Genomic DNA, 26,100 nt, shown 5'->3' on the forward strand with positions numbered 1-26,100 from the left:
CGACAATGACACTTTTCATTTAATTTGGAATGGAAACATTTTCAAATAGATAGCCATACATGGCCCCAGTTTACGACTTGATCCCCAGCACCCATATTCTGGGCGGGGGGGAAAAAGAATAGCAGATCCACAAGCTCTTACATTCTTTTTAGCCTTCACCTATGATTCTTCATGCTCTTCTTCTCTGTCACTTCTCGTTCTCTGCACTTCTCGTTCTCTGCACATTGCCGATCATCTCCTCCAGGACTTGTCTGGAGGCCCTATCAGAAGGACAGCCAAGTTGTTGTCCCAGCAGATCCCCAGAACTCTCTTCTGCCCCCTGCAGGATGTGTCGGGCTGCCTGTAAGTGTCGATGCTGGCTCTGGTGGACTACAGGAGGAGAGCAACAAAGAATAAAGTCAGAAGCAGAACTCACAGCTGCACAAGTAATGACATCAATAAATGCATTCATTTTTTTAATTGTATTTTTTACTTTTTGGGGTTTTTTTCGTTTGTTTTTTTATGTAATTTATTTCACAATCCCCGCCGGGATTAATTCATTGCGCATTGCCAATGTTTTCCCCTTTCAACCCTTATTATTTTGAAGAGCCAAATATCCGTGACCAGATGTTACAATGACATAACGTTGAAAAACCTTGTTTTGACCAGAAACGAAAAGATGCGCACGCAATTTAGGATGGCGTGGCCCAGTGTCACACTCGACACTAGCATGCTAACGGGACTTGGCTGTCGATTCGATCGGATCAAAACAATTAAATATACGGGATCGGCAGGCGGCCAGACTAAAGCTTATTTGCGTGATCTACGTGAACGGCGGGGAAAAGGTTTTAATGGTATTTATTACTCATTTGTTGTGCTCTGTGTGTTGTTTTGATAATAGTTTGAAAGCAGAAATGTTCCCCATGCAGACCTCTTTGCCTGACAGTGATCTTCTGGATTTCTGGAATCAGGAAGCTATACACCAGCTCAGACACAATCTCTTCCGACTGAAGGCTGTTAGAGCTAGTAAAGAGTAAGACACACAACACACAAACACGTGTACACACACGCACACACACACACACACACACACACACACACACACACACACACACACACACACACGACACAATTGTGAGCATAAATAACCATCCGCATATACAGTATATAATTGGATACAAAACGTAGTGCAGGAGTTTGTGTCTCATGAGAAATCCACCTGCTTTTCCAACAGTAGATTCTGTGCCCACCTTTATTATCCAGTTGTGTTTTCCTTTTTTTTCTATTATCACTTTTGAATGCAAAGCAGTATTATTATTATGTAAGTGTTAACAAGAACCTGGCAAAAATAATAATGATATGCAGATAGACACATGAGGGAGACAGATCCACAGAGAGACACATGTAATAGATCAGGGGGGAGGCATACTATGGTCCGACGGAGCATTGGTTCGACATGCGTCCGCACCTCGGACTAGCGCCTGCTCCCGTGCTTGCGGTTATGGTTAGGTTAGGGTTTGAGGTGGGTTGTCGTGTTTCGGACCAATGACTCGTCGGACCAAACACATGCACTCGATCAGGGGTGCACAGGCAACTTTGACGATGGAGAGGGCCACTATATTCCCACACTCACTCCAGAGGGGCCACTTTGCATACAGGTCGGAGCAAAAATAGCCGATCTACAAGCTCAAAACGTGTCGCAGCGCGACACGTTTTGAGCTTGTAGATCGGCTATTTTTGTTGCTATATTTGAATTGAAATCCTGAATATTTTTTATTTTTTTTAAATTGTAATGCTGAAAAGTAACATTTTTAAATTTCAAATGCCTTTTCAAATTATAGTTATGTTAACTTTATGAACTAAATACAAATACATTGGACTGAAAAAAAAAACCAATAACATTTTAATACTACTCATTTTATAGTATAAGCAATTAAAGAGGGTCATATTTGGAATTGTAACCTGAGGTAACAGGTCGCATGCATGTGGCCCCCGGGGGCCGCCAGTTGCCCATGCATTGTAATAGATCAAACATAAATGCTGGATGAGACCTAGGGACAGGGTGTACGCCGGTAAAAGCACCAGCGTGTTGTCTCTATACCTTTCCTCCATGGCATATGCGACGTCGTTGACCTCTCTGGCCATCCTGCGGACCTCCTCTCTGGCCTGCTCGTCGGCCGTTCGCTCCATGGCGTCCAAGACGACGTCCTCCAGATACATGTCCACGGTATCCTGGTGCACCTTCACCACCTGCAAGGCGTTTGTTAAAAAAAAAGCAACTGCTTCCATTCACAAACCGAGTGGCTAGGATGGTAACCGCAAGGTTGCCAGTTCGAACCCTGTGGGCTCCCCCAGAGTTAGTGTCCTTGAGCAAGACACAGAACCCCTAATTGCTCCTGATGTGCTGGTTGGTGCCTTGCATGGTTTCCGCCGCCATCGGTGTATGAATGTGTGTGTGAATGGGTGAATTGATGCACAATCTATGTAAAGCGCCTTGGATAAAGGCGCTATATAAATGCACCATTTACCAATGTCTTGCGCCCTATCTTGTGCCTCCCTTACCCCCCTTGCCTTATCCCTAAACGTATTAGCTTTTTTTTTTTTTTTTTTTTACTATTTTGTATCTACTATTTTATCGACTATTTGAACTACCCTGAATATAAGACTAATGGAAATATCCTAAAAAAACAGGGTCGTATTATAATCGGGGACTATAGACTATTTGACATTCAATATTATTTTTCCACAAATGAGTCTTGAAAAATGGCGGTCGTCTTATAATCAGAGTCGTTTTATATTCGGGACAATTCGGGTATTTTAAAAGGTTTTTCAAAATAGTAAAAAATAAGTTTAGGGATAAGGGCTGGCGCAAGATATACTGTAGACCCTAGTCTTGCTCAAGGACACTTTGACACCAAGTCAGGAAGAGTTGGGGATTGAACCGGGAACCAAACAGCCACTCTATGGGCAGTATTATGCGTGTCTTAAGTACCAGGTCTTATTACTTAACTTAAGACCTGGAGGCGTGGTCAAATGGCATTGATCACGCCTCCAGGTCTTAAGTTAAGTAATAAGACCTGGTACTTAAAGACACGCATAATACTGCCCTTTACCTCCTGAGTCACTGTATAAAGTAGCAATTGTGCATGTTCATGATTGCGCACGCACGCACACACACATACAGAGACACACACACACACACACACATACAAAGACACACACACCTGTCTGAAGATCTCGTCTTCCTCTCTGCGCCGCCGCTCCTCCACCTGCCTCCTCCCGCTCTCCTCGGCCTCGCGCGCGCGGCGCTCCCTCTCCGCCAGCAGCGTCATGGCGTGGAGCCTGCGCTCGTCCTGCAGGCGGACCAGCTCCTTGGACAGCGTGTCCAACATGTCCGCCAGCTCCGCCCCCACCACACCGGCCTGGCACGCCTCCTCCGCGGCAAGCTGCAGGGGGCAGTGCAGGAACGACGAGATGAGGCTCACCGCTTAGTGTCATGGTCAGTGTCATTGTGTCTCCATAAACATGTTCATTATCATTGTGTCTCCATAAACATGTTCATTATCATTGTGTCTCCATAAACATGTTTATTATCATTGTGTCTCAATGGGCGCGTTCGGAAATAGTGCACTGAGCACACTGTGCTCAGTGAGCTTGTAGATCTGCTATTTTCAGTGAAAGTGATAAAAGCGGTCATTGCGACGGCATCAAGGGCCACCAAAATACCTCTACCGCGCTGGTCCCTCTGGTTGTGCTGGGCCTACTGTGTAAGTACCTTGTGTGTGTGCTGGGCCTACTGTGTGAGTACCTTGTGTGTGTGCTGGTCCCTCTGGTTGTGCTGGGCCTACTGTGTGAGTACCTTGTGTGTGTGCTGGTCCCTCTGGTTGTGCTGGGCCTACTGTATACCTTGTGTGTGTGCTGGTCCCTCTGGTTGAGCTGGGCCTACTGTGTGAGTACCTTGTGTGTGCGCTGGTCCCTCTGGTTGTGCTGGGCCTGTGAGAGCTCTGCGTCGGCCCTGAGGAGCTCCTGCTCCTCCCTCTGCAGGGCGTGGGTGCTCCTCACCTCTCGGATCAGCTCCAGGTGCTTCTCCTTGCCCTCAAACATCTGGCACGCATGCATGCACGCACGCACACACACACACACACACACACACGCACACACAAAGTAAAATCCACCACTTATGCCTGGCCTACTTAGTTTACCTTATTGACTATATTCACACAGCGGCCATTTTGCTCTCAACATCATATTTGCGGGTTGGGAAGAAATGCCACCGGAAACACATTTCATCAATTAAATAGCTGATGAAAATAATGGTACGTGTGCACACGCACACGCACACACACACACGCACCTGCTTCTGAATGCTCCTTCCTCTCAGTAGTTTCTGCAAGTGAATGACAGCCAGTTCTCTCTCCTCGTCCCCCTGGTGAAGGAGAAATCAACATGACTGTTCTAATACTGTACTGTAGCAGTGTTCACGCCTTCAAGAAGAGGCTGAACAAACACCTCCTCAGTATGTGACTGTAATCCCACAAAGCTCAAGGACTGTCATTCATCCAACATTCAGTTTACACATACTGCAGATCATTGATAGGCTCTTTGAATGTCTGTCCATCCATCCATCCATCCATCTTCAACCGCTTATCCGTAGTCGGGTCGCGGGGGCAACAGCTCCACCAGAGTGCTCCAGACTTCCCTCTCCAGAGCAACATTAGTGACTTCCTCCTGGGGGATTCCGAGACGTTCCAAGGCCAGTGAGTCGATGTGTTTCCTCCAACTGCGCCTTGGTCTGCCCCGGGGTCTCCTCCCAGTGGGACGTGTGTCGAGGACCTCCCTAGGGAGGCGCCCGAGAGGCATCCTAACCAGATGCCCGAACCACCTCAGCTGACTCCTTTCCAGGCGAAGGAGCAGCGGTTCTCCTCCGAGTCTCTCTCGTGTGACTGAACTTCTCACCCTATCTCTAAGGGAGATGCCAGCCACCCGTTGAAGAAAACTCATTTCGGCCGCTTGTATTCGCGACCTTATTCTTTCAGTCATGACCCACACTTCATGACCATAGGTGAGAGTAGGAACGAAGATTGTCTCTTTGAATGTATTTTTCTCATAGCCTGTATCTGCTTAAAGGGGAAAACCACCCATTTTCATTTTTTGTAATTATGAAAAAAAATCATTAACATGGTGAAACACATCTTGATGACATCATCAAGATGTGTTTCACCATGTTAATGATTTTTTTCAGACCTCTAGTTCTAGGAAACACAGAATGGGGGAACTTTTTTATTATTTCCACACAACAGCTCTAAGGTATATTATTGACATAGTAAAATGTTGAAAATGAGTGGAATGCCCCTTTAAACTTAATAAATAAAAAAGAAATAGCAGATCTACAAGCTCGTAGCGCGGCACCGCTTGTAGATCTGGTATTTTTTAATAGCTGAAGTTTTAAATAATGGTTCAAGTGGTGCAGCTAAAAGTGTCACAGATGCGTTGCAGGTCTTAATGCGTTAAAGGGTTGACTTTACTGCTAGTTGTTGTAGTAACACTGTAATCTGTGTTAACATCTGATTTAAACACTGTAATCTGTGTTAACATCTGATTTAAACACTGTAATCTGTGTTAACATCTGATTTAAACACTGTAATCTGTGTTAACATCTGATTTAAACACTGTAATCTGTGTTAACATCTGATTTAAACACTGTATCTGTGTTAACATCTGATTTAAACACTGTAATCTGTGTTAACATCTGATTTAAACACTGTAATCTGTGTTAACATCTGATTTAAACACTGTAATCTGTGTTAACATCTGATTTAAACACTGTAATCTGTGTTAACATCTAATTTAAACACTGTAATCTGTGTTAACATCTGATTTAAACACTGTAATCTGTGTTAACATCTGATTTAAACACTGTAATCTGTGTTAACATCTGATTTAAACACTGTAATCTGTGTTAACATCTGATTTAAACCATGCACTTCACCCTGAAAATGACTTTTATTTCTTATATCAATTATTCACCAGGTGAGACCTGGAATACATGGAGGATTATAGGTTCTCTTTGTTTTGTTTTAGTCACATTCCTTCACCATGGATGAACGATAAAAATCACACCCGTGTGAACTGAGTGGTGTAAGGTCTTATATAGACTGATCAGCTGTGGTCTGACGTAATGTCTGACGTAATGAAATCACACCCGTGTGAACTGGGTGACCATAGCAACCATGCTCATTTTTTTGGTACGGACAGACACGTAAACTAACAAAGCCAGTTGTAGGAGTGGTTTACACCACTCAAAAATAAACTGAGTAAAGTACAGAATACTGTAATGAAAGAACAGTGGGTCCATGATTAACGACAACAAAACAACAATCACATCAGTTGATAAACTCCAACACTCCTCTCAGCGAATAAAGGTCTTTTCAGACGTGCAGCCGTTAACGTGACTAGATCATTTTCAGTGCTCGTTTCGTTGCACACGCCCGCAACTCACCAGACCTGGATTCTGTTTAGCTTTTTTGATCATTGTTTTAACACTTGCGTTGCCACGCCCCTCATGAGCAGAGCTGGAGCAGAGCTGTGGTTGGTCCAGACCCTCATGAGCAGAGCTGTGGTTGGTCGAACATCTCCTCATGAGCAGAGCTGTGGTTGGTCGAACATCTCATGAGCAGAGCTGTGGTTGGTCGAACATCTCCTCATGAGCAGAGCTGTGGTTGGTCGAACATCTCCTCATGAGCAGAGCTGTGGCCCACTGGTCCAGGGCTGGACCGGTTAGGGACGGGCCTTCGTTGTCAGGTTAGAGCTCTAAGAATGTCTTGTTTTCTTTTAGTTGTTGTTTTTGGACGATGTTTTGGTCATGGCTGCCAGTTCCCACCTGATGTCGTGTGGGAGTTCTGATTGGTCCAGAGCGTACTGAATAACTTCTAGCTTACATAAAGTCTTAAGACTAGGACTCAAGTCTAAGATGAACAGCTCATCAGAGATTGTGTGATCTCCTTTCCTTCCTCCAAAGAGGATGATATGATCTCCCACAACGCAACAGCACATATAAGGCATTGGACCTGGACCTTTCCCCTTGGGCTCAACCTTCTTCCAGGAGAAAGTCTCTGGGCTGAATTTCCACACATCACTGGAGGAATGGTTACCGTCCCAGCCACCAAATATGTACAGCTCTCCATTGTAGGTAAAGGCTGAATGATAAGCGCGTGGTTCTGGTAGAAGTTGTGAAAAAGTTATGTTCAGCCAATCGTTGGTCTCTGTGTCAAACACTCTGATGCTGTTGTAGACGCCCTCCCCCCCAATGCCCCCAAATACAAACATTGTTGTCCCGATGATGGTGGCAGAGTGACACCATGAAGCAGGAGGTGGAGTTCCTCTGGTGTTAATTAAAGTCCAGACCATTGTGCTGGTGTCCAACTTGTACATGTCATTAGTGTGTCCATTCAGCTTGGTGGTGTATCCTCCATGGATAAACATGACCTTCTCCAACACACAGGCTGAGTGGTACTCCCTCTCCTCTGGAACAGTTCCAGAAACCCTGGGTTTGAACCATCTGTGGGCGTCGACATCAAATTCATAAAGCACATTGCAGTAAGGATAACCTCCCCAGATGTAGACTGTATCTTCAACCAACACAGCTGTGTGGCCGTAGCGCATGGATGGAACCTCAAGGTGGCGATCTCCTCTTCCAGTTTCCACTTGAGGTAACTTCTTCCAGCATAAAGACACTGTGTTGAAGACATGGACGTCCATCTGTTCCATGTTGTTGAAGGCCACTCCATCACAGTAGCCTTCAAAGGAATACAGTTTGTTCCTCACTGCTACAGCACAATGATTCACTTGCTTTGGTCCTCCTGCTTTGGAAACGGTCCAAGACAACATCGCCCTGTCTGTCTGTCTGTCTGTCTGTCTCACTCTCCCGATCTCTCTTCTCTCTCTCGACGTCTACAGTCATTTTCAACACGGTGCATCTTCTTATATATCTTCTGGTGTGAAATCACACGCAACACAAACTGTTGCCACGCATGCCTTAACGATGCCAATTAGTGCAGCTGTTCTTCATCTGCACCCTTTGACTCTCTTTAAAACGCCTGTTCATTCACAATTAGTGTAAACTGTTGGAATATTCCAGTTTAAAACCCTGTTCACTCACACTTCGTGTAAACTGTTGGTATATATACAGTTTAAAACCCTGCATTAACTATTACCATTTCAAGAGGACCCCCCCCCCCCCACACACACACACACACACACACACACACACACACACACACACACACACACACACACACACACACACACACACACACACACACACACACACACACACACACACACACACACACACACACACACACACACACACACACACACACACACACACACACTTTCTCTCTCTCTCTGACCCCTCACTTCACACGGGTGATTTTGTTTTCTCAAAGTGACTGCAACAAAATGCTACACTACAACCCCCACTTTGCATTAAAAACGCTACCAGATTAAAGTTAGGAATAAATAATACTGAGGTAAATGTGATGTTAATTAACAGGGGAGGGTGATTCCTTTTTGTTTAACCACCTGGGGAGGGGACTGGGTTTTTATTTTCATTCACAGGGAGGGTGATGGTATTTTATATCAGGGCACATACATTTCCTCCAGGGTTATCCCTATTTAAATTTCGACCTGTCCCTTAATACTTCCTATACTATACAGGATAATTTGAGCATAAATATTTTTTATTAGCACATGCACATGCCCCTCACTTCACGATTTTCTTTTCTCAAAGTGACTGCAACAAAATGCTTAAATCAGATCTTTGTACATGATTTTCCCCCTCCAAATGTAGAATAGAATATCTAAAGGTGTTTTTATTTTTTTATTTTAGTTATAGAGAGAAAGTATTATTAGCCATGCAGGGTTCATGCACTAGGCCTACTATAAAAAACATACTCAACTGCTCCACCTGCTGGTTGATTTTGGAACTAATTTTCCAATATGTGCAAAAGGAAAAGAATAGCTAAATGAAAAGGGACAAGACCAATGGCACCTGACTGTACATGCATGAACAGAAACAGATCTGTGGCCACTGGCTGCTACAGGACATCAGCAGTCAGTAACAGCAAGCCACCATGTGAAATATTATATCAGACAGGGGGACTGACCTCCGGGGGCTCGTCCACCCTCGGCGTGAGCGGACGGGGAACTGGCTTGTCTTTCTTGACGAGGAAGCGGAGAGGCTTCTTTTGCACCACCCTCTCCTTGTCTTCCTTCAGAGCCTGTGGATGGACAGGAGGATCATAACACTGCCATTACATCATTCGGTATTTTCTGAAGACAATATCACAATATTCTCATAAACACAGCTAACAATGTGTCACTGAGGGTTGTGGCTATGATAATGTTGAAAATCATGGTTGTGTGCCTTAATAAGTTACTTATAAGCAGCATTCATGTCCTACACAGATTTACAAACCCTACTACACAAAAGATGCTGAGATGTCTACTATTGAGCTGGTCTAACTGGAGATCCAGTTTGGGCATTTGGATTCATAGTTTTATGCAATACCTCTTGTTAACCAGTAGATGTCCTCCTAACAACCACAACATTTCTGTCTCGTGAGACCACATCCAACCACAGCTGATACTAGTTGTATTGTATAGCCTACTCTATAAATCAAATAACGTTTTATTCACAATAAATATATAAAGAAATACAGCTTCAATGTGAGTCTCTCTTGTAAATACCTGGTAGGTCTTCATTAGATCCATGTCCCTGCGGTCAGAGCGCTTGGTGAAGCCCTGGCTGACTCTGGGTGTGGGTGCCTTCACGCATGGCTCCAGAACAGAGGTGGGGAGTCCTGCCTCCAACTCCAGCAATCCTACAGGGTTTAATTGACCTCAGCACAGTAAGGCTATACCAATAAAGCAACGCTTCTGATACAAATCAGTTAAAAGACACTCGATTGTACAATATTTGCCCACAAGCAGTGTTTTTGTCGACTAAGACGAAAAATGTTCGTCGACTACCTTTTTTCACTGACGAAAACTAAATGGAAACTAAATGCAAACTAAGCTATGATGACTAAAACTATTAGCTAAATATATTGACAATTTCGTCAACAGATAGAAGCTAGACTACAATGTTAGGAAGGGACTAGTGGACAAGAGATCCAGTATAAGTCATTTTACACTTGGTTGCATGCTGAAAATAGCAGATCTACAAGCTGCGACGCGTTGTGAGCTTGTAGATCGGCTATTTTCAACAAGTGTAAAATGACCCATTACGACGGCATCAAGGGCCGCCAAAATACATTTTTGTCAACAAAAACCAATTGTAGATTTAGTCGACTAAAATCGCATGACATTTAGTCGACTAAAACTAGACTAACACTAAGGCATTCCAGGTGAATAAAATGTGACTAAAACTAAATAAACTATTCAGAAGACTATGACTAAAACTAAAATCAAAATTTGCTGCCAAAATCAACACGGCCCACAAGCATTTCATAGTCAAACCTTGATGAGTGTCGAGGAAGCGGCTTTTGACCTCAGTGTTTTGGGTGCTCTGGTCTGGGAAACCACCGTTGCGAGTCAAAGGAGCGTACGTCACGGACGAGTAGTCACCGTAGTCTTTGACAATGTCGCGGCGTTCCAGCCTCCCTTCCACATTCCTCCTCTTATCCTCCAGCTTCCTCAGTGCTACAGTACGTACGGACGTTGCATGGGGAAAGAGCGAGATGGGAAAGACGTGAGAGAGACACTCATCTCACACTCATCTCCTTTTGGTGTTTTATAAGCATTATGCTATAGCTATTGAAAAATAGCAGATCTACAAGCTCATAGCGCGGCACCGAGTGCCGCACTACGAGCTTGTAGATCTGCTATATTTTTTTTAATCTTGAAAATGTGGCGCAAATTCTTTCAGAGCGAACGTTTTTAGTCAAATCTTTGCTTCTGCATGGGAACAACATATGTTCAGATGGGGGTCGGCGGCCGATTACATATAATTTCTGGGGTCCTTGACATGAAAATAGTTTGAAAACCACTGACACAGAAACACATGGTTTTTTTTTCTTCAGAAATACTCATGATTTAGAAGACATTTTGAATCTGTTCTCAGTCCTAAATGGGTGAACAGATCATCATGACATGATGGAAGCAGTGGATATCTTGACTTATACCTCTTATGTAGTCATTGTGGATCTTGTGCAGCCTGGTCTCCTTGTCTCTCTCGAGCTGGGAATGTTTCAGCTTTAGTCTCTCCGCTATGTCCTCGTGCTGGGCTTCTTGTCTTCGTCTCAGGAGGTCCCCCAGCACAGTGAGACGGGCCTCTTTGAGCCTGCATGGCCCCCATCCATGGTGAAAGCCATAGGTATAGGAAGTGGTGTGTGTGTGTGTGTGTGTGTGTGTGTGTGTGTGTGTGTGTGTGTGTGTGTGTGTGTGTGTGTGTGTGTGTGTGTACAGGGACACGTGAGTCGTATGCCTAAGCTGTCTCTCATTCATACTCCAATCAGAGCTCACGCTCTTAGCAGGGCGTTTTTTTTCCTTCACTACAGCTTGCCTCCTCCACCCCAGCCTCCACCTTTTGATCTCAAGTCTGGCATATAGGCTCAAATACTTTGGAAATATGTCTGCTGATTCAAGCTAAATATTAATGTCGATGTATTGCTTACGTATTGCTCTACGTGTAAATTGAATGTTGAACTGGAATTTGCGTGTGCATGGCTCCAAGTAAACTAGAATTCAATATTGATAAAGTAAACTAGAATTCAATGTTGATATAGCTCTAATCTGATTCATGGCTTTAACGTTAAAATGCATTCAAGTTGTACGCTTCAAGTTCGCACGATTCAGGTTAATCTCATTAACGTTATTGAATATGTGCTGTTCTTGTATACCCAGGGGGGCAGGGACAAATTAGCCATTGGGCCAAAATGCTCTCGGATGTTTGCTTAGCATGCTGCTTCGACAAAATCAATTCAGAGAACATCTCCCAGAGCGCGGAGCCTTTAACGGCAAGTTTAACTGTATTCCATTTGTTGCAATAAATCTCTGCTGTCAGGAGGAAACCTCATAACTCCAAAATGTTCATTTTTCAGGAAATAAAAAATATACATCTTTCAGGAAATTAAGAAAAGCTTATATTTTTAAAACAAAGCAATACAGCCTCATCAAAGTTGGTGTTGTAACTTTATATATTGTCAATTACTTCCATGAGAGGGGGAGAGGTGGTGGAGTTATGCTTTAGCAGACATTTTGAGGGTCCAATGGAGGTTTTGTCCAAAGTACTTTTTACTACTTTCCATTGGTTCAATATTTTCAGAAACAACACACAGATGTAAAGTGTTGATTGATTTATGCAAAAAGAAAATCAAAAACCTCAAAATGGAGTTATGAGGTTTCCTCCCGACAGCAACGAAATGGTGAATCTACTTTGACGTGAGTGTTTCCTGTCTAAACCACACTTTTTTACAACACAACACAGCAGCGCAGATGTGACTCACTTGTGTATTTCGCTCTCTCTGAAGGCCCACTCGTCGACCTCCATCTCCTCCATCATGCGTCTCCGCTTGTCTAGCTGGCTCAGGTCACTCAGAGGAGGCAGGGTCGCCTCCCAGGCACGCTTGGTACGTGCCCGCTCTATCAGTTCAACTTCCGCCAGGCCTGCGGGCAGACCACGACCTGGGTGGCGTGATCACCATGGAGAATAGAGAGGACAGGGTCAGAGTGGGAAGAGGGACAATGACAGGGCAATGGTTGTGTTGTAGGGCAGTGGAGTGGTTCCAAACTTTTTCATGTCAAGGACCCCCAAATTGACACTAATTGACCCCCATTTGAAAAATGTATGCCAGGGACCCCCCATAAGAGAAGATTTTTACGGCTCTAGCCGTAAAATCCACTGGTGGTACTGTACACTCTCAGAGTTACAGACCCATAAGGGTCCATTTGGTTCCAAATACCAAATGTACCCATAAGGGTACATTTGGTACCCCCTGGAACTCCCTCAAAGACCACTGTGAACCACTGTTGTAGAGGAGAGAGGCAGCTCATAGGTACGAGCAGCCTAATCTACTAACGCTAGTTTACGCTACGCTTCCTTTTGCTACAGAAGGTCAAATATTTTATTATAGTCTCCAGGGGGAGACTATAATAAGTGTGACATCAGAGCAGAATGTGATTATGGTCAATAATAAGTGTTGCTCTTGTTTGTACCCCAACTCAGTGTTGCCAGCATCAGAAGCTCAGACGGTGTGGTCCCAGGCCGGACCACATACTCAGGGCTGTAGGGGTCTGTCTGTACTTCACTGTCCCTGTAGTCTGTTTGGACTCCCACGGTGCGCTGGAATGGGCCGGGCTTTTGCTCATCCACCTTCCCACCAGTGGGGACAGAAAAGTTTCCTCTGAGAAGAGAAAAAGGGGTGGGGGGGGGGGGGGGGGGCATTTTCATTTCTACAGTTTTTGACAGTTCTACTGTTGTAAATGTTTTATAGAAATAACAGTCAGATGTAATGTTCTGTGTTGGTGACAATGTGAATTTACGCTCTGGGGATTAATTACATATCACCAAGTAATGGTGCACAGTGCACACTGGACGCATTTTCGGTTTTTTAGCTGCGTTTTTTCCGTCTGTTTTCCGAAAAAACGCGCCCAGTGTGCAACCACCTTACCAGTTTTGAACTTACTTTTCCAAAGCAAAGATCACATCAGGGGGGACTTGCTGGGCAAAGGGACTCAGAGGACTGAAACAAAGGGGGATGACATACAAAATCTGAGAATACAGTAGTATAGAGATAACAATAACAAAGGCTAAAGGGCAAGTAACTTCAATAACTGAGTCATTCCAGATTGCAATGCAAAGGCGTGTATACAAGTCATTGGAATGCCTCCTCTCAGCTAAATTCACAGTGCAGGCCAATCAAACCGTTTATAGAATTTCCAGCCATCAGCTCCAGTCACATGGTACTCTTCTGCTCCGAGCGATGACTGAACGCCCACTCTAGAGAAGGGACAATCAAAGACACCAAAAAAAGCAGAGTAAAGAATATGTGGTTGTTTGGGGTATTTGCCACATTTAAGACCTGAGGCAGTTCTCGCAATTTTCAAGATTGTTGATCTAAAATGTTCAAAAATAGCTAGACGTACAAGCTCACAGCATGTCGAGCTTAGACATGTGTTACTTTTGAAGCCAACAGAAAAAATAAAAATCACACCCGTGTGAACTGAGTGGTGCAAGGTCTTATATAGCCTGATCAGCTGTGGTCTGACGTAATGTCAGTGACCATAGTAACCATGCTCATTCTTTTGGGCCCCACGTACAGGTACAAACACGTATACAGACAAAGCTGGTTGTTGGAGTGGTTTGCACCACTCAAAAAACAATAAATGACACGGAAGCTTTGATTGCTTTCCCGGGGGGCATTATAATTCTAAGGACAATGGTGAAGCTTTTTCTTCTGTGTGTGTGTGTGTGTGTGTGTGTGTGTGTGTGTGTGTGTGTGTGTGTGTGTGTGTGTGTGTGTGTGTGTGTGTGTGTGTGTGTGTGTGTGTGTGTGTGTCTCTCTCTCTTACCCAGCCAGATGCCGCAGTGCCTCCTTGCGTTGCTCCACGTGACCGCGCCAGCGCCTGTCTATGAAGGCGGGTACAGGGTCTGTGGTCTCCAGTCTAAGGGCATACCGTGGGTGGTGTGGCAGATGACTGAACATAGATCTAAACTCTGGCACTTTCCTCTGAAGGCAGAGCGAGAGAGAGAAGGTGTCAGTGAGTGGATTTCACATCAAAATCAAATGCAAAGTATGGTTATGAAGGACCCAGATCAGGGGCGGATCCACGGGTGGTCCTATGTCTGAACTGGGCCCAGCCACAAAAAATAAAAAATATATATATATGATTTAATTGATTGATTGATTCTTTATTTAAGTGTCATGCTTCCGAAGAAGCCCAGCCCATATGGACTTACAGGACACTTTTTACAGTTTACATAAACAATGACAATTAATAAACCGACATGACCGTTTGCAAACAATGATCAAGTGAATACCAAACTGACTAATACACTCCAGATCCTTACAAGGCAGATTACATAATATACAACATAAAATAAAATACCATAAAATAAAATACACCATTAGGCCTGTGACAGGAGACATATGTACCTACTTGAAGAGTATACTGTATATATATTATATATCATATGATGACAGTAGCGTCATTGTATAACAATGTGAATTCAATCACTGCATTCAATTTAGCAAAATATGGCAGTGGGTGTATTATAATTATTATTCATCTTTGCCTATTTGGATCCGTAGCCACTGGCACTGCCTAGGTTGTCCATCTGTACCTGCATAGATTGATTGGTCATGCCTGCCTGATGCCTGTCATCATGTGCTTGTTTCTAGAAGTTTTGTGTTTCTTCACACCAGAAACTTGCGTCTTTGTTTATGATTAAATATTAATGAGAAGCCTCTCTGAAAGTATCCTAAATTATTAGCCTCACAATGTCAAACGTCTATTGCAAAGTTTTTGGAAAGAAAGGCAGTCAGCAGTCCCTAGAGGAGCTAGCCTATACTGTACAACAAATTGTATCCTGAGGACTTCAGCTTTACTGGGCAACTCCACAACAGCGTCCACCCTTGATTATGGATGTGATTGAAAATCATTGAAGACATCAAAGGTCATAATTGAATTGTAATTTTTGCTGAATGGATTTTCATTGATTGTGCCCATGTTGTCTGCTGCTATGCTATGGGTAGCCGCAATTTGCAACTCTAGATTTTTTTATAATGGGATGAATCTAGAGTTGCAATACCCTCCATTGACTCCCCACTCATCATTTTGCGTTTGCGATCTGCTTGTCTTAAACGACGTTAAACTCACCAACATTGCAGCTGTAGTCCAAGCTTGAATTATTCTCTTTCAATCTGCAAAACTTGTTTTTCATAAAAATCCCCCGTAGACATGTTATGAGCTACTTTCTGTCAAGAAGAAGAAATGTTGGAGTTTGGAAGCGCTCGTTTTTATTATGGGGTCGCGCTGCTGCCTCCTGCATTATGTGCAAATGCGAAACAGATGCATGCAGGGACGTTCAGTGACTTACGACGAGCGCTTCCAAACTCCAGCACTTAGAAAAATAATCACTTGCACAGAATTTCTTGACAGAAAGTAGCTCATAACATGTCTACGGGGGTTTTTATGAAAAACAAGCTTTGCAGATTGAAAGAGAATAATTCAAGCTTGGACTACAGCTGCAATGTTGGTGAGTTTAACGTCGTTTAAGACGAGCAGATCGCAAACGCAAAATGATGAGTGGGGACTACTGGGTAGTCAATGGAGGGTATTGCAACTCTAGATTCATCCCATTATAAAAAAATCTAGAGTTGCAAATTGCGGCTAGTTGTTGAGGAGCACTCCTATGTCCAGCTTTGAGGGTTTGTGTAAACACAAACATTGAAGACGAAGGTGTGATGGGATGTGATGGGATGAAGTGTAGCTGACATTACACCTGTCAATCTCTAAGATAACTGACTTAATATTGTTAGGATATTGAAGGCAAAAATTAGTATTCATTCATTAAAAATGAACTGTATTAATTAATTAATTAATGCCAAAATTCTCACAGACAGACAGAGAGAGGTAGAATAGGCTACTGTAGAAATGTATAGGCTATCTGTAGGCCCTATAAAAACAAACTTTAACCTACCACCCTGCCCATAGAAGCATGGGCCTTGAGTCTGGACTTGGCATGGTCCACTTCTCCTGACACCGTGTACACAGGATCTGTGAGGCATGATGACAAAGCAAATTGCCAAGTTAACACAGCTGCATCATATTTTGTTTTAGCTACAATTATAAGCTAAGTGACATTAGCTTACATTTGTATTGTACTCACCATACAAGTAGTCATGGACACGGTGTGGTCTATGGTCTTTTTTGTTTTCATTATGCTTAGGCCTGTTTAGTGTGCGAGTGACAGATATGCTCATGTTGTAGCTATATTTTCCACAACACAATTACTAGTGTTCACTATCTGACTTAATTAACAGCTGAATCGCGTAAACAAGCTTTTGAACTCCATCTTTATGAACGGCAGTCTGTCCTGGCTGTAACCATGGAGATGGTAAACTTAAATTAAACTGCAGTTAGTATGATAGCCGACAGGGGGCAGTAATGTTCCCAGAAACACAATTTTTGTTCAACAAGTTGGCTATATATGACTATAACAGTGGTTCCCAAAGTGGGGTCCGGGGACCCCCAGGGGTCCTTGAGGGAGTTCCAGGGGGTACCCAGCTAAATTATAGTTTGGAACCAAATGGACCCTTATGGGTCTGTAACTCTAGAGAGTGTACAAATGGAACCAACCATTTGTACACTCTCAGAGTTAAATTAACATTGATTTTACAATATAAATTGGGGTCCCAGAGATAGAAATGCCATTAAATGGGGGTTCCGTAGCCTAAAAGCATGTAAAACTGGGGGTCCTTGAAATTAAACTGGTTGAGAATCACTGCTAGAACCGTAAAAATCTTCTCTTATGGGGGTCCCTGGCATATATTTTCAAATGGGGGTCCACAGGCTAATTAGTGTCAATTTTGGGGGTACTTGACATGAAAAAGTTTGGGAACCAGTGGTTTAGAATGGCTTTCACAATTTTGTTGGCGATTTATATAGATGATAGAAACATGATAAAATTGAATTATATTTATTAATTCAATATATTAGTATTCCTTCTATGACTTGTTTTCACAGAAATTCGAGTGCAAACTTTGGGTCTTTTATTGAGAATAGAAAGGCTGACTTAATTCAACAGGAAACCTCATGGCCACAACATTATCGAGGGGAAACAGAAACAGTGGGGGCGCGCGCGCACACACACACACACACACACACACACACACACACACACACACACACACACACACACACCACTGGGCCTTGTGTGAGTGACTAATATTATTGTGAACTATAGTTTCATCATAGCAAGGCTATATTTAGAAACCAAACTTTTAACCTTTTCTTCCGCATATAAGACATAGAATATATAATAAATGGACTAAGTATCACTCTGAGAGTAGCTCAAGGATATTGTAATCTACTAGGCTGTGGTGGCTTTTCAGATCTTTATACACTAATTAGCTGCTGACAGTATAGGCTATAGCCTAATTAAAATGGGATATATCTATAGACAAGTCTTCTAGCTCAGTGTTTCCCAAAGTGGGGTCCGGGGACCCCCAGGGGTCCTTGAGGTAGTTCCAGGGGATCCCCAGCTAAATGATAGTTTGGAACCAAATGGACCATTATGGGTCTGTAACTCTGAGAGTGTACAAATGGAACCAACGGGTCCATTTGGTTCCATTTGTACACTCTCAGAGTTAAATTAACATTTTACAATATAAATTGGGGTCCCAGAAATAGAAATGCCATTACATGGGGTCCGTAGACTAATGCATGTCAAACTGCTAGAGCCGCATAACTCTTCTCTTATAAATATCTTTTCAAATGGGGGTCCGCGGGCTAATTAGTGTCAATTTGGGGGTCCTTGACATGAAAAGGTTTGGGAACCTCTGTTCTAGCTTGTCAAAAGAAATGACCCTCCAATGACTTTTACTGATCCTAGTATGGATGATCTCTTGTATTGTATGTCTTATGTCTTGTTGAATTGAATACACTATACACAGGACGGACCACAATGGAAAAGACTCACGAGCCCTGGGCTTTTTGTGTTATCCTTATAGCAAATTATCACTGTACCTCTAGTCTGTACCTTTTGCAAACAAAGTATTCAATCAATCAATCCAACTGGGTGTAAAAATCTACGTCAGGTCCATCCTTGTCGACACATATAATACCGTATTAGAATCTCATAACAGAGGTTTTGCAACAGCATGGAAAAGCCAGTTCCTCTGTACCGAGGATGCCAGCTCACTCTCAGCTGATGTCAACACATGGGTACTAATATTAGACCACTGAAAAAGAAGAAGATAAAAACGTTGTTATTATTACATTATTTGTGCCAAATATTTTCATTCTAGAAACTATAGACATGCACACACAGTGACAATTCCTTAATAATAATAATAATAATAATAATATCTCAACATAAACACGGCTATACACAAAAGCTATAGGGTCCAAAATTAAAAGAGGCTATTTATAATTTAACTGTCTAGAATAGATGGTTCTCAAAGTGGGGTCTCCATGTGCACCCCCAGGGGTCCTTGAGGGAGGTTCCAGGTGGTCCCCTGCTAACTGATATAGCATCATAATCTGTTATAACTACCGTACTTAAACCCACTTTGGTTATTAGTGGGTTGTGAGCTTGAATTTAGGTCTGCTACTTTCACATTTTCATAACGACACAAATCGTCTCTTATGCAGATCCCTGGCAAAAATCATTTCAGATGGAGTTCTGCAACCAAATACATACAGTATATCAATAAGCCTATCTCACAGAATTTCCCCGCCCCCCTAAATACGCCCCCTTTCGGGGCTAGTGGTGATAGCGTGACGTCACTCCATAGACGCTCCATGTTAACAGAGGTAATTTAAGAAGTCTACAACTTTTGTTTTCTCAAGGTAAGGTTTGTTCTATCTGTTCGACCTGATTTACCATCTTGTTTGCTTCATAATAATATTGGTCTGTCACATTTTTACATTAGAAAATGTACTTAGATTCTCCAGAGAAAAAAACGTGTAAATGCTCATGTTAAAGACACCACTATTTACCGGAAGTGGGCGTGGAAAGCGGGCTGTGAGATAGGCCTATAGGGGGGGTTCCTTGACATGAAAATGTTTGAGATCCAGAGATCTAGATAACATTTATATAATCCTAACTATAATGCAAAATAACAGCACAACCTTATAGACCTTCTTTTGCAAGATGCAAGCGATGTAGTTATGCATCGCATGCATTAGGCCCTAATACAACCACATCCTTACTTCCTTAGATACAGCTTGCAAATGAAAACCACACGTGGTATGTTGAATTCCTGTGTTAATCTCAGTCAGTTAACAGTAACCTCTCACTTTAACATCATAATCACTCTCTGCGTAAGCAGTATTACAATGCATGACTGTGTTACACCCTTTGCATCTGCAGATATAAGGGGCCACAAACAACCATATGCACCAAATTATGTTTAGTCAGAATAAAGGTTATAGGCTATACAGCTAAATCTGCTCAAACAGCTATGGAGCCATGTAGAGTAAGATTGTGGGAGTTCAAGGCAAAACAAAATTCCCACATTTTCTGAATAACCTTAATTGTGATGTGTAAAACAAATGCATTTTTGTTGTTGTTGTACAAATAGGAATTTCAGTGCTGTGTGAAATAGACACCTATAGCTGCTACATTTTTGTTTTGAGTTTTTGCTCTTATTTGAGAGCATGCTCATGTGACACACAATAAGGGAAACTGGCATCTGCGTTAACAGACGCCCTCAGCCTAGCTGGCCTGTGTGCCGTTGTGTGGGAGATAAGGCAATACACAGGGGGGTGGAAGTTGTTTGGAGAGCGCAAGAAAGACGAGGATATAGCGGTCGAGTAGGAGGCATATATATTATAGGGAGGGATTAGTAAATTATAGTCAGACATACTTGAAGGGTGGCAGAATATTCAGCTCATCAGCAGAGGGATTTTGAACGCACTTTCTTCTAGAAAGAGTGCTCGGGTGCATAGGTTAAGAGAAGCACCTGAGGGAGAATCCAGCAAGATACAATTGTATGATTTCATTGTCATTGTGGTGGAAGTCCTATTGAAGTCAAGGACACAGCACTCAAGAGGCATATGGTTCTTTTAGGTAGAATATCTCTAGACTAGCACTCAGGGTGTTATTATAGGCTTGAGGGTTATTTACATTTTTCCTTAGTTTTAAGATAGTGTTTTTCCTTAATGTCACTGTGGTGCCTTATTCACACAAGATTGTTCCAACTCATTTTGGTGCAATCATGAAACAACTGGAGCCGAGGGGAATCTTGTGGATTTTAGGAGTGATTACCCTCTTCGTGGCATCAGAAATGCAGAGCCTAAAGCCAGGTTTGAGCATTTCTTAAATAAATACATTAATATACATATATATATTTTTTTGCTCTGATGCAGTTATGTGGTACGAATTGTGAAAAGCCATTCGAGTGCGATTTGGTCATAATGTACCGCCGGGATACTGCATATATATTAACATTAAAAAGTTGCACGTATCTCAGGTCTATAATATTCTGTCCATTAAAAACTCAATGAGAACCTATTATTGGATTTAAAGAAAATGTGATGCACAACTAGTATTCGTTGCTGTCCGGAGGAAACCTCATAACTCCATTTTTGAGGTTTTTGATTTTATTCCATAAATCAGTGCTATTGAACACCCTTTAGATCTTGATCTTGTTGTTTCTAAAATATTGAACCAATGGAAAGTAGTAAAAACCATTGGACAAAACCTCTTAACTCCATTGGACCCTTGACCCTCCACCACCTCTCTCCTTTTCATGCAAGTAATTGACAATATCTAAAGTCACAACACCAACTTTGATGACGCAGTGTTGCGTCATCAATTCATTGATTTTATTCATTTCCTTAAAACTTATATTTTTCATTTCCTGAAAAATGAATATTTTGGAGTTATGAGGTTTCCTCCAGAAAGCAGAGATATACAGGCCTATTATAAGGTCTGAATGTCAGAGGAAAGGACTGAAATCATAACAGCTAACTGTCCTCAGCCATGGAAGAAAAATGTACCACAACAGATACCATATGTGAGGTTTAATTTTCATTATGAACAAACACACTCAGCAGTGGAACTTGTGACTTCTATTTTTAGGGATGGCATGATGATACAGCCTTTCTCTCCATTGTGGGGGTACTGAAAGGTGGAAATAACATTTTGTGTCAGCGCTGTATGTGGAGGGTGCTGTGCAGTGTTGTTTTCATCGACTACCCTTTTCCACTGATGAAAACTAAATGGAAACCAGAGTAATCTAGTAAGAGAGTGGTGACACGCTTTGATCTCGCTGCAAAGCTGGAACTATTCCATTGAGATAGAATGAGCACTTCCGCATTCCATTGTTACAATGACATTACTCTCTTACTAGATTACTCTGATGGAAACTAAATGAAAACTAAGCTATGATGACCAGTATTCATTTTACACTTGGTTGCATGCTGAAAATAGCAGATCTACAAGCTCACAACGCGTCGCAGCGCGGCGCGTTGTGAGTGTAAAAACAGTCATTACGACGGCATCAAGGCCCGACAAAATACATTTCAGTCGACTAAATCAACTGTAGATTTAGTCGACTAAAATCCTATGATATGACAAACACTAAGACATTCCAGGTGACAAAAATTTGACTAAAACTAAACTATTCAAGAGACTATGACTAAAACTAAAATCAAAATTTGCTGCTGGTCCTGTGGCTTTACTTAGCGACCACATGCTTGTTTCTTACAAAATAAACTTACTCAGTGTTTCAGTCTCCCATTATACATACTTATTTTTAGAGAGGAAATTCTGACATCACAGTTGCAGATTTCATAATGATTGTACTATCAATGTTTAACACCTGTAGATTTATACCTGTAAAACACCTGTAATTTGGAAACAACTGCATGCAAATGAGTTAGGGTGAGCAATCATATTGCTTCAGGGCAGAATTATTTAATATTTGTGACCGATTGTTGAATTGGTTTGGTTCAGTTGTCACACCACTTTGGAATGCTGTTCTAGTGATTTAACATACTAACAAAATTGTTAATATTGTTGATGATATTTTGCCCACGTTCTGTTTATCCGCTATATCTATCTCTTGATGGTACATTTATAAATGCTCTCACCCATATTCACGTTTTCCCTTGAATTTATAGGGATTTGTATAGTTTGTTACCAAACAAATTGAAACAGATAATGAACAGGGGGTTTTGGCACCTTAAAAAATTAATTAAGTATTTTCCACTTTAAGCTGTTAAGTTCTTTACTAAGCTGAAAGGCTGGAGATTCCTACGGGCTGATTATGTTCTATATTTCCATTCTATTTATTAACAAACCATATGCCATATTCAAACAAAGTCTTAAATGAAGATTTATAATCAGATTAAATCAGATTTGTGTTAATTACTATAATACCTTTGAAGTTGTCATCACCATTTTTAATGTTTTGAGCTGACTTGGGGATTAAGATGCTCAGTATCCTTTGTATCAGAACTAGAATTTCGCGGGCCTTCGGCCCGCTCATCCCAGAGTTGCGTTGCCCCGCGTTGCGATACAGAAGTCCACAGATACAGAAGTCCACAGTGACACGCGTTGTATGCAGCTGTTTTGTGTTGCAGCGCGTGCGCGCGCGCGCGTGTAGTGTTGTTGTTCTTATCCATAACAATAAATGGATCAAATATGCTCTATATTAGTTATGTATAGATTTAAAGCAGTGGCTGTCAAAGGTGTGATCCAGGGACCCTCATGGTTCCTTGAGGGGGTTCCAAATGGACCCATTATAGGTCTGTAACTCTGAGAGTGTACAAATGGAACCAAGTGGACCCTACAGGTCTGTAACTCTGAGAGTGTACAAATGGAACCAAATGGACTCTGTTATAACGTTTAACTGTGATACTGTACAAATGGAATCAAATGGGACTCTTATGGGTCCATTTGGTTTTACTCTCAGAGTTATGGGGGTCCTTGAAATTTAAAAGGGTTGAGAAGCTGTATGCAATGGCTTATGTCTTGTAAAAAGAGAGACCAGCCTATTCTCCAAAGCATGATATCTTATGCTTTGCTAGGTTGTACAAATTAATATTGGGTCAATATAATTTGCAGGACTCACGTGTGTGCTCTCTGTCTCTCTCGCTCTCTTCTCTCTCCTCCGTCTCTGGGGTGTGTGGGGGGGGGGGGGGGGGGGGGATTAGTGGCGCTGCCTGCGACAGTGCTATACTTCTCCAGCAGCGGTGCAGAACCGAGAGAGTGACACATTCTTGTGGATGTAAACTGCGCAAGTTGTAGCTTTAAAGTTCGGATTGTGTAGTCGCACCGGTGGTACAAAGTGAATGTTACAACTCGCACGGTGATGTTGTAAGGCGCAAATGCGAGTACCTAGTCGCACTGTCGAGCCCTGTGTAGTGTAGTGGCATTTTCGCTGCATCGCGAGGCGATCCAAATTCCCCCCCGCGCACGCACGCACGCACACACACACACACACACACACTGGACGTAGCTGTGTGTTGTTGCAGCGCGCGCGTGTGCGTGTAGTGTTGTTGTTGTTGTTCGTGTCGATATTTGCGCGTCGGTTTGTCCCGCTTGTACCACGCCAGGTTTGCACAGTGCGCTCAGTGCGATATTTCCGAACGTGGGCGTTGTGTGTGTGTGTGTGGGTGGGTGTGTGTGTGTGTGGCTGGCTGTGTTTTGTTGCGTGGGGATCGCCATGTGAGGGGGCTAGCCAATAAGGGCCCTGTGTTGCATGTGGAGAATTGTGTAGGTGAGTGTGTGTGGTGTAGCCGAACGGGGTGGTGAGGACATGAGGGGGATGTAGCACAGCAATCGGTGACCCCTACATTAAGCTGTGTTGCTCCCAAGATGCAGTGCAAATGCGTGTTGTAGCAACCGTAGCCAATGGGAAAACAGGATGCAGTGTTGCCAGGTCCGCGAATTGTAAGCGAGTTGTAAGTAGCGTGTTGAATGGCATTTTTTCTGGGCTTGTTTTCATAGACCTGGCAACAAATTAGGCGGGGGTGTCGGTGCTTGTGGCGTGTTTGTGTTTATTATTGATATTGATGTTGTTTGTGAGTGTGGACGGGAGGCGGCTGTAGTGGCAGTGCAATGACAGTTTTTACGCGGGTGTTGTTGACTGTGGGCGTGCGGCGCGACATGAGGAGATAGCCGTGGATCGACGCGGAGGGTAAGACTGTCGTGTTAGTGTGTTGTTGCAGTGTGTGTTGCAGCGTGTTGCAGCGTGTCAGTGACGTAGTAGCTGGTGCCTTTTGTTCCTGTGCGTGCTTTTGGGGACATGTTTTCAATTGTATATAAGGATATACTATATTGTAATTTGTTAATATCTAATTGTATTATGTCCAAACATTCACCAGTGTGTTTCAGTGACCTTATATTTTAAATATAAGGTCTAGATATGGCCCGTAGCACATTCCCTAGCCCCGACGACCTTACAGACATATGCAAAGGCTCAGTTTATGTAACTTAGATAGCATTTTATACAGACTTATAACATTTTATGTAGACAGCACTAGAATAGCATTTTATGTAGACATAGCACTTTATAGTATATACAGTTTCATTATATATAGATATTCCACTGTTGCGTTCTTAGCTTACGCATGTTTCATGATAACTACTTGTTATGTATGTGATGTATTGCCATGCTTTTTTGTTCTTGCTTAATGTAAATCGCTCTGGAGTAAGAGCGTCTGCTAAATGCCTAAATTGTAAATTGATGTGTTAACATATTATTTTGTTGTTCTTACACAGTCTACAGAAATACAACGGTTAACCAGGGGAGTACTGTTAGTCTGACCTGCGCCAACAAGACATGGAGCGAGATGCTTTACACTATCTGGACACTGGACCTGAGCACGAAGCAATGTCGGATAGACTTTGATAGCGATCATGGACGTGGTCAAAACTCTTGCAAGGACGGGAAGACTCTCCACAACAAATCTACCGGTGAATCATACTTGTTCGTCCCAGACATATTAAACGGCGACGAGGGGGTGTACAGATGTGAGTCTGCCTACAAAGGAGGAAGTGACACTATAATCTATACTTTATCTGTCACAGGTAAGACCGTAATTCGCACTGGGCATATGTTACTGTCAAGAAATGATACGTAGCTTGCGGAGTTAGTTCAGTCAGATATACTCGAGGGGTTTCTTGCTGTGCTCAAAGGCGCATACATATACTCAAGGGGTTAATATGCTGCATTACTATGGGTCTGGGCACAGCCAAGATTCCATGCGTGGACAAAATAAGCTGTCTGCCGGGGTCTCTTCCGGGTTTTTAGACAGCTGATGGATGGAAATGACGCTCCACCCACGCGGAAGAATGCCGCGTCGGACAGATTCCCGGAAAAGCTTGCCCCAGCGGCATCCTGCCGCGTGGGTGGAACCATAGATATATATAAACTCTAG

At 42.8% G+C, this 26,100-nt stretch overlaps 2 protein-coding genes across 4 annotated transcripts in view; one reads left to right on the top strand and one right to left on the bottom strand.

Moving 5' to 3' along the window:
* On the bottom strand, positions 1 to 17,058 carry cfap91 (cilia and flagella associated protein 91). Of its 2 annotated transcripts, XM_079518866.1 has the most exons (17): positions 16,874 to 17,058; positions 16,685 to 16,761; positions 14,554 to 14,711; positions 13,907 to 13,981; positions 13,668 to 13,724; positions 13,198 to 13,385; positions 12,489 to 12,666; positions 11,166 to 11,323; positions 10,501 to 10,683; positions 9,730 to 9,863; positions 9,147 to 9,260; positions 4,334 to 4,405; positions 3,937 to 4,083; positions 3,204 to 3,425; positions 2,081 to 2,229; positions 911 to 1,002; positions 1 to 369 (listed from the first exon to the last, which is right to left on the bottom strand). In XM_079518866.1, the coding sequence occupies exons 1-17, from the start codon at positions 16,965 to 16,967 to the stop codon at positions 188 to 190; spliced, it is 2,280 nt and encodes a 759-aa protein (XP_079374992.1). In that variant the 5' UTR covers positions 16,968 to 17,058; the 3' UTR covers positions 1 to 187. The 2 variants fall into 2 exon arrangements, with proteins under 2 accessions (XP_079374992.1, XP_079374993.1); XM_079518867.1 differs by lacking the exons at positions 16,685 to 16,761; positions 16,874 to 17,058 and adding an exon at positions 15,862 to 15,931.
* Positions 15,400 to 26,100, top strand: part of LOC306935696 (cell surface glycoprotein CD200 receptor 5) — a 14,547-nt gene continuing 3,846 nt past the window's right edge. The window contains exons 1-2 of one of the 2 annotated variants that reach the window (XM_079518869.1): positions 15,400 to 15,658; positions 25,442 to 25,750. In XM_079518869.1, the coding sequence (XP_079374995.1) occupies positions 25,513 to 25,750 (238 nt within the window). In that variant the 5' untranslated portion in view covers positions 15,400 to 15,658; positions 25,442 to 25,512. Of the gene's footprint in view, positions 15,659 to 20,942; positions 21,016 to 25,441; positions 25,751 to 26,100 lie in introns of those variants that run through there. The other variant, XM_079518868.1, reaches the window with a different exon arrangement.

Source organism: Electrona antarctica, assembly GCF_951216825.1.
Source record: "Electrona antarctica genome assembly, chromosome: 13".
NCBI lineage: Eukaryota > Metazoa > Chordata > Actinopteri > Myctophiformes > Myctophidae > Electrona > Electrona antarctica.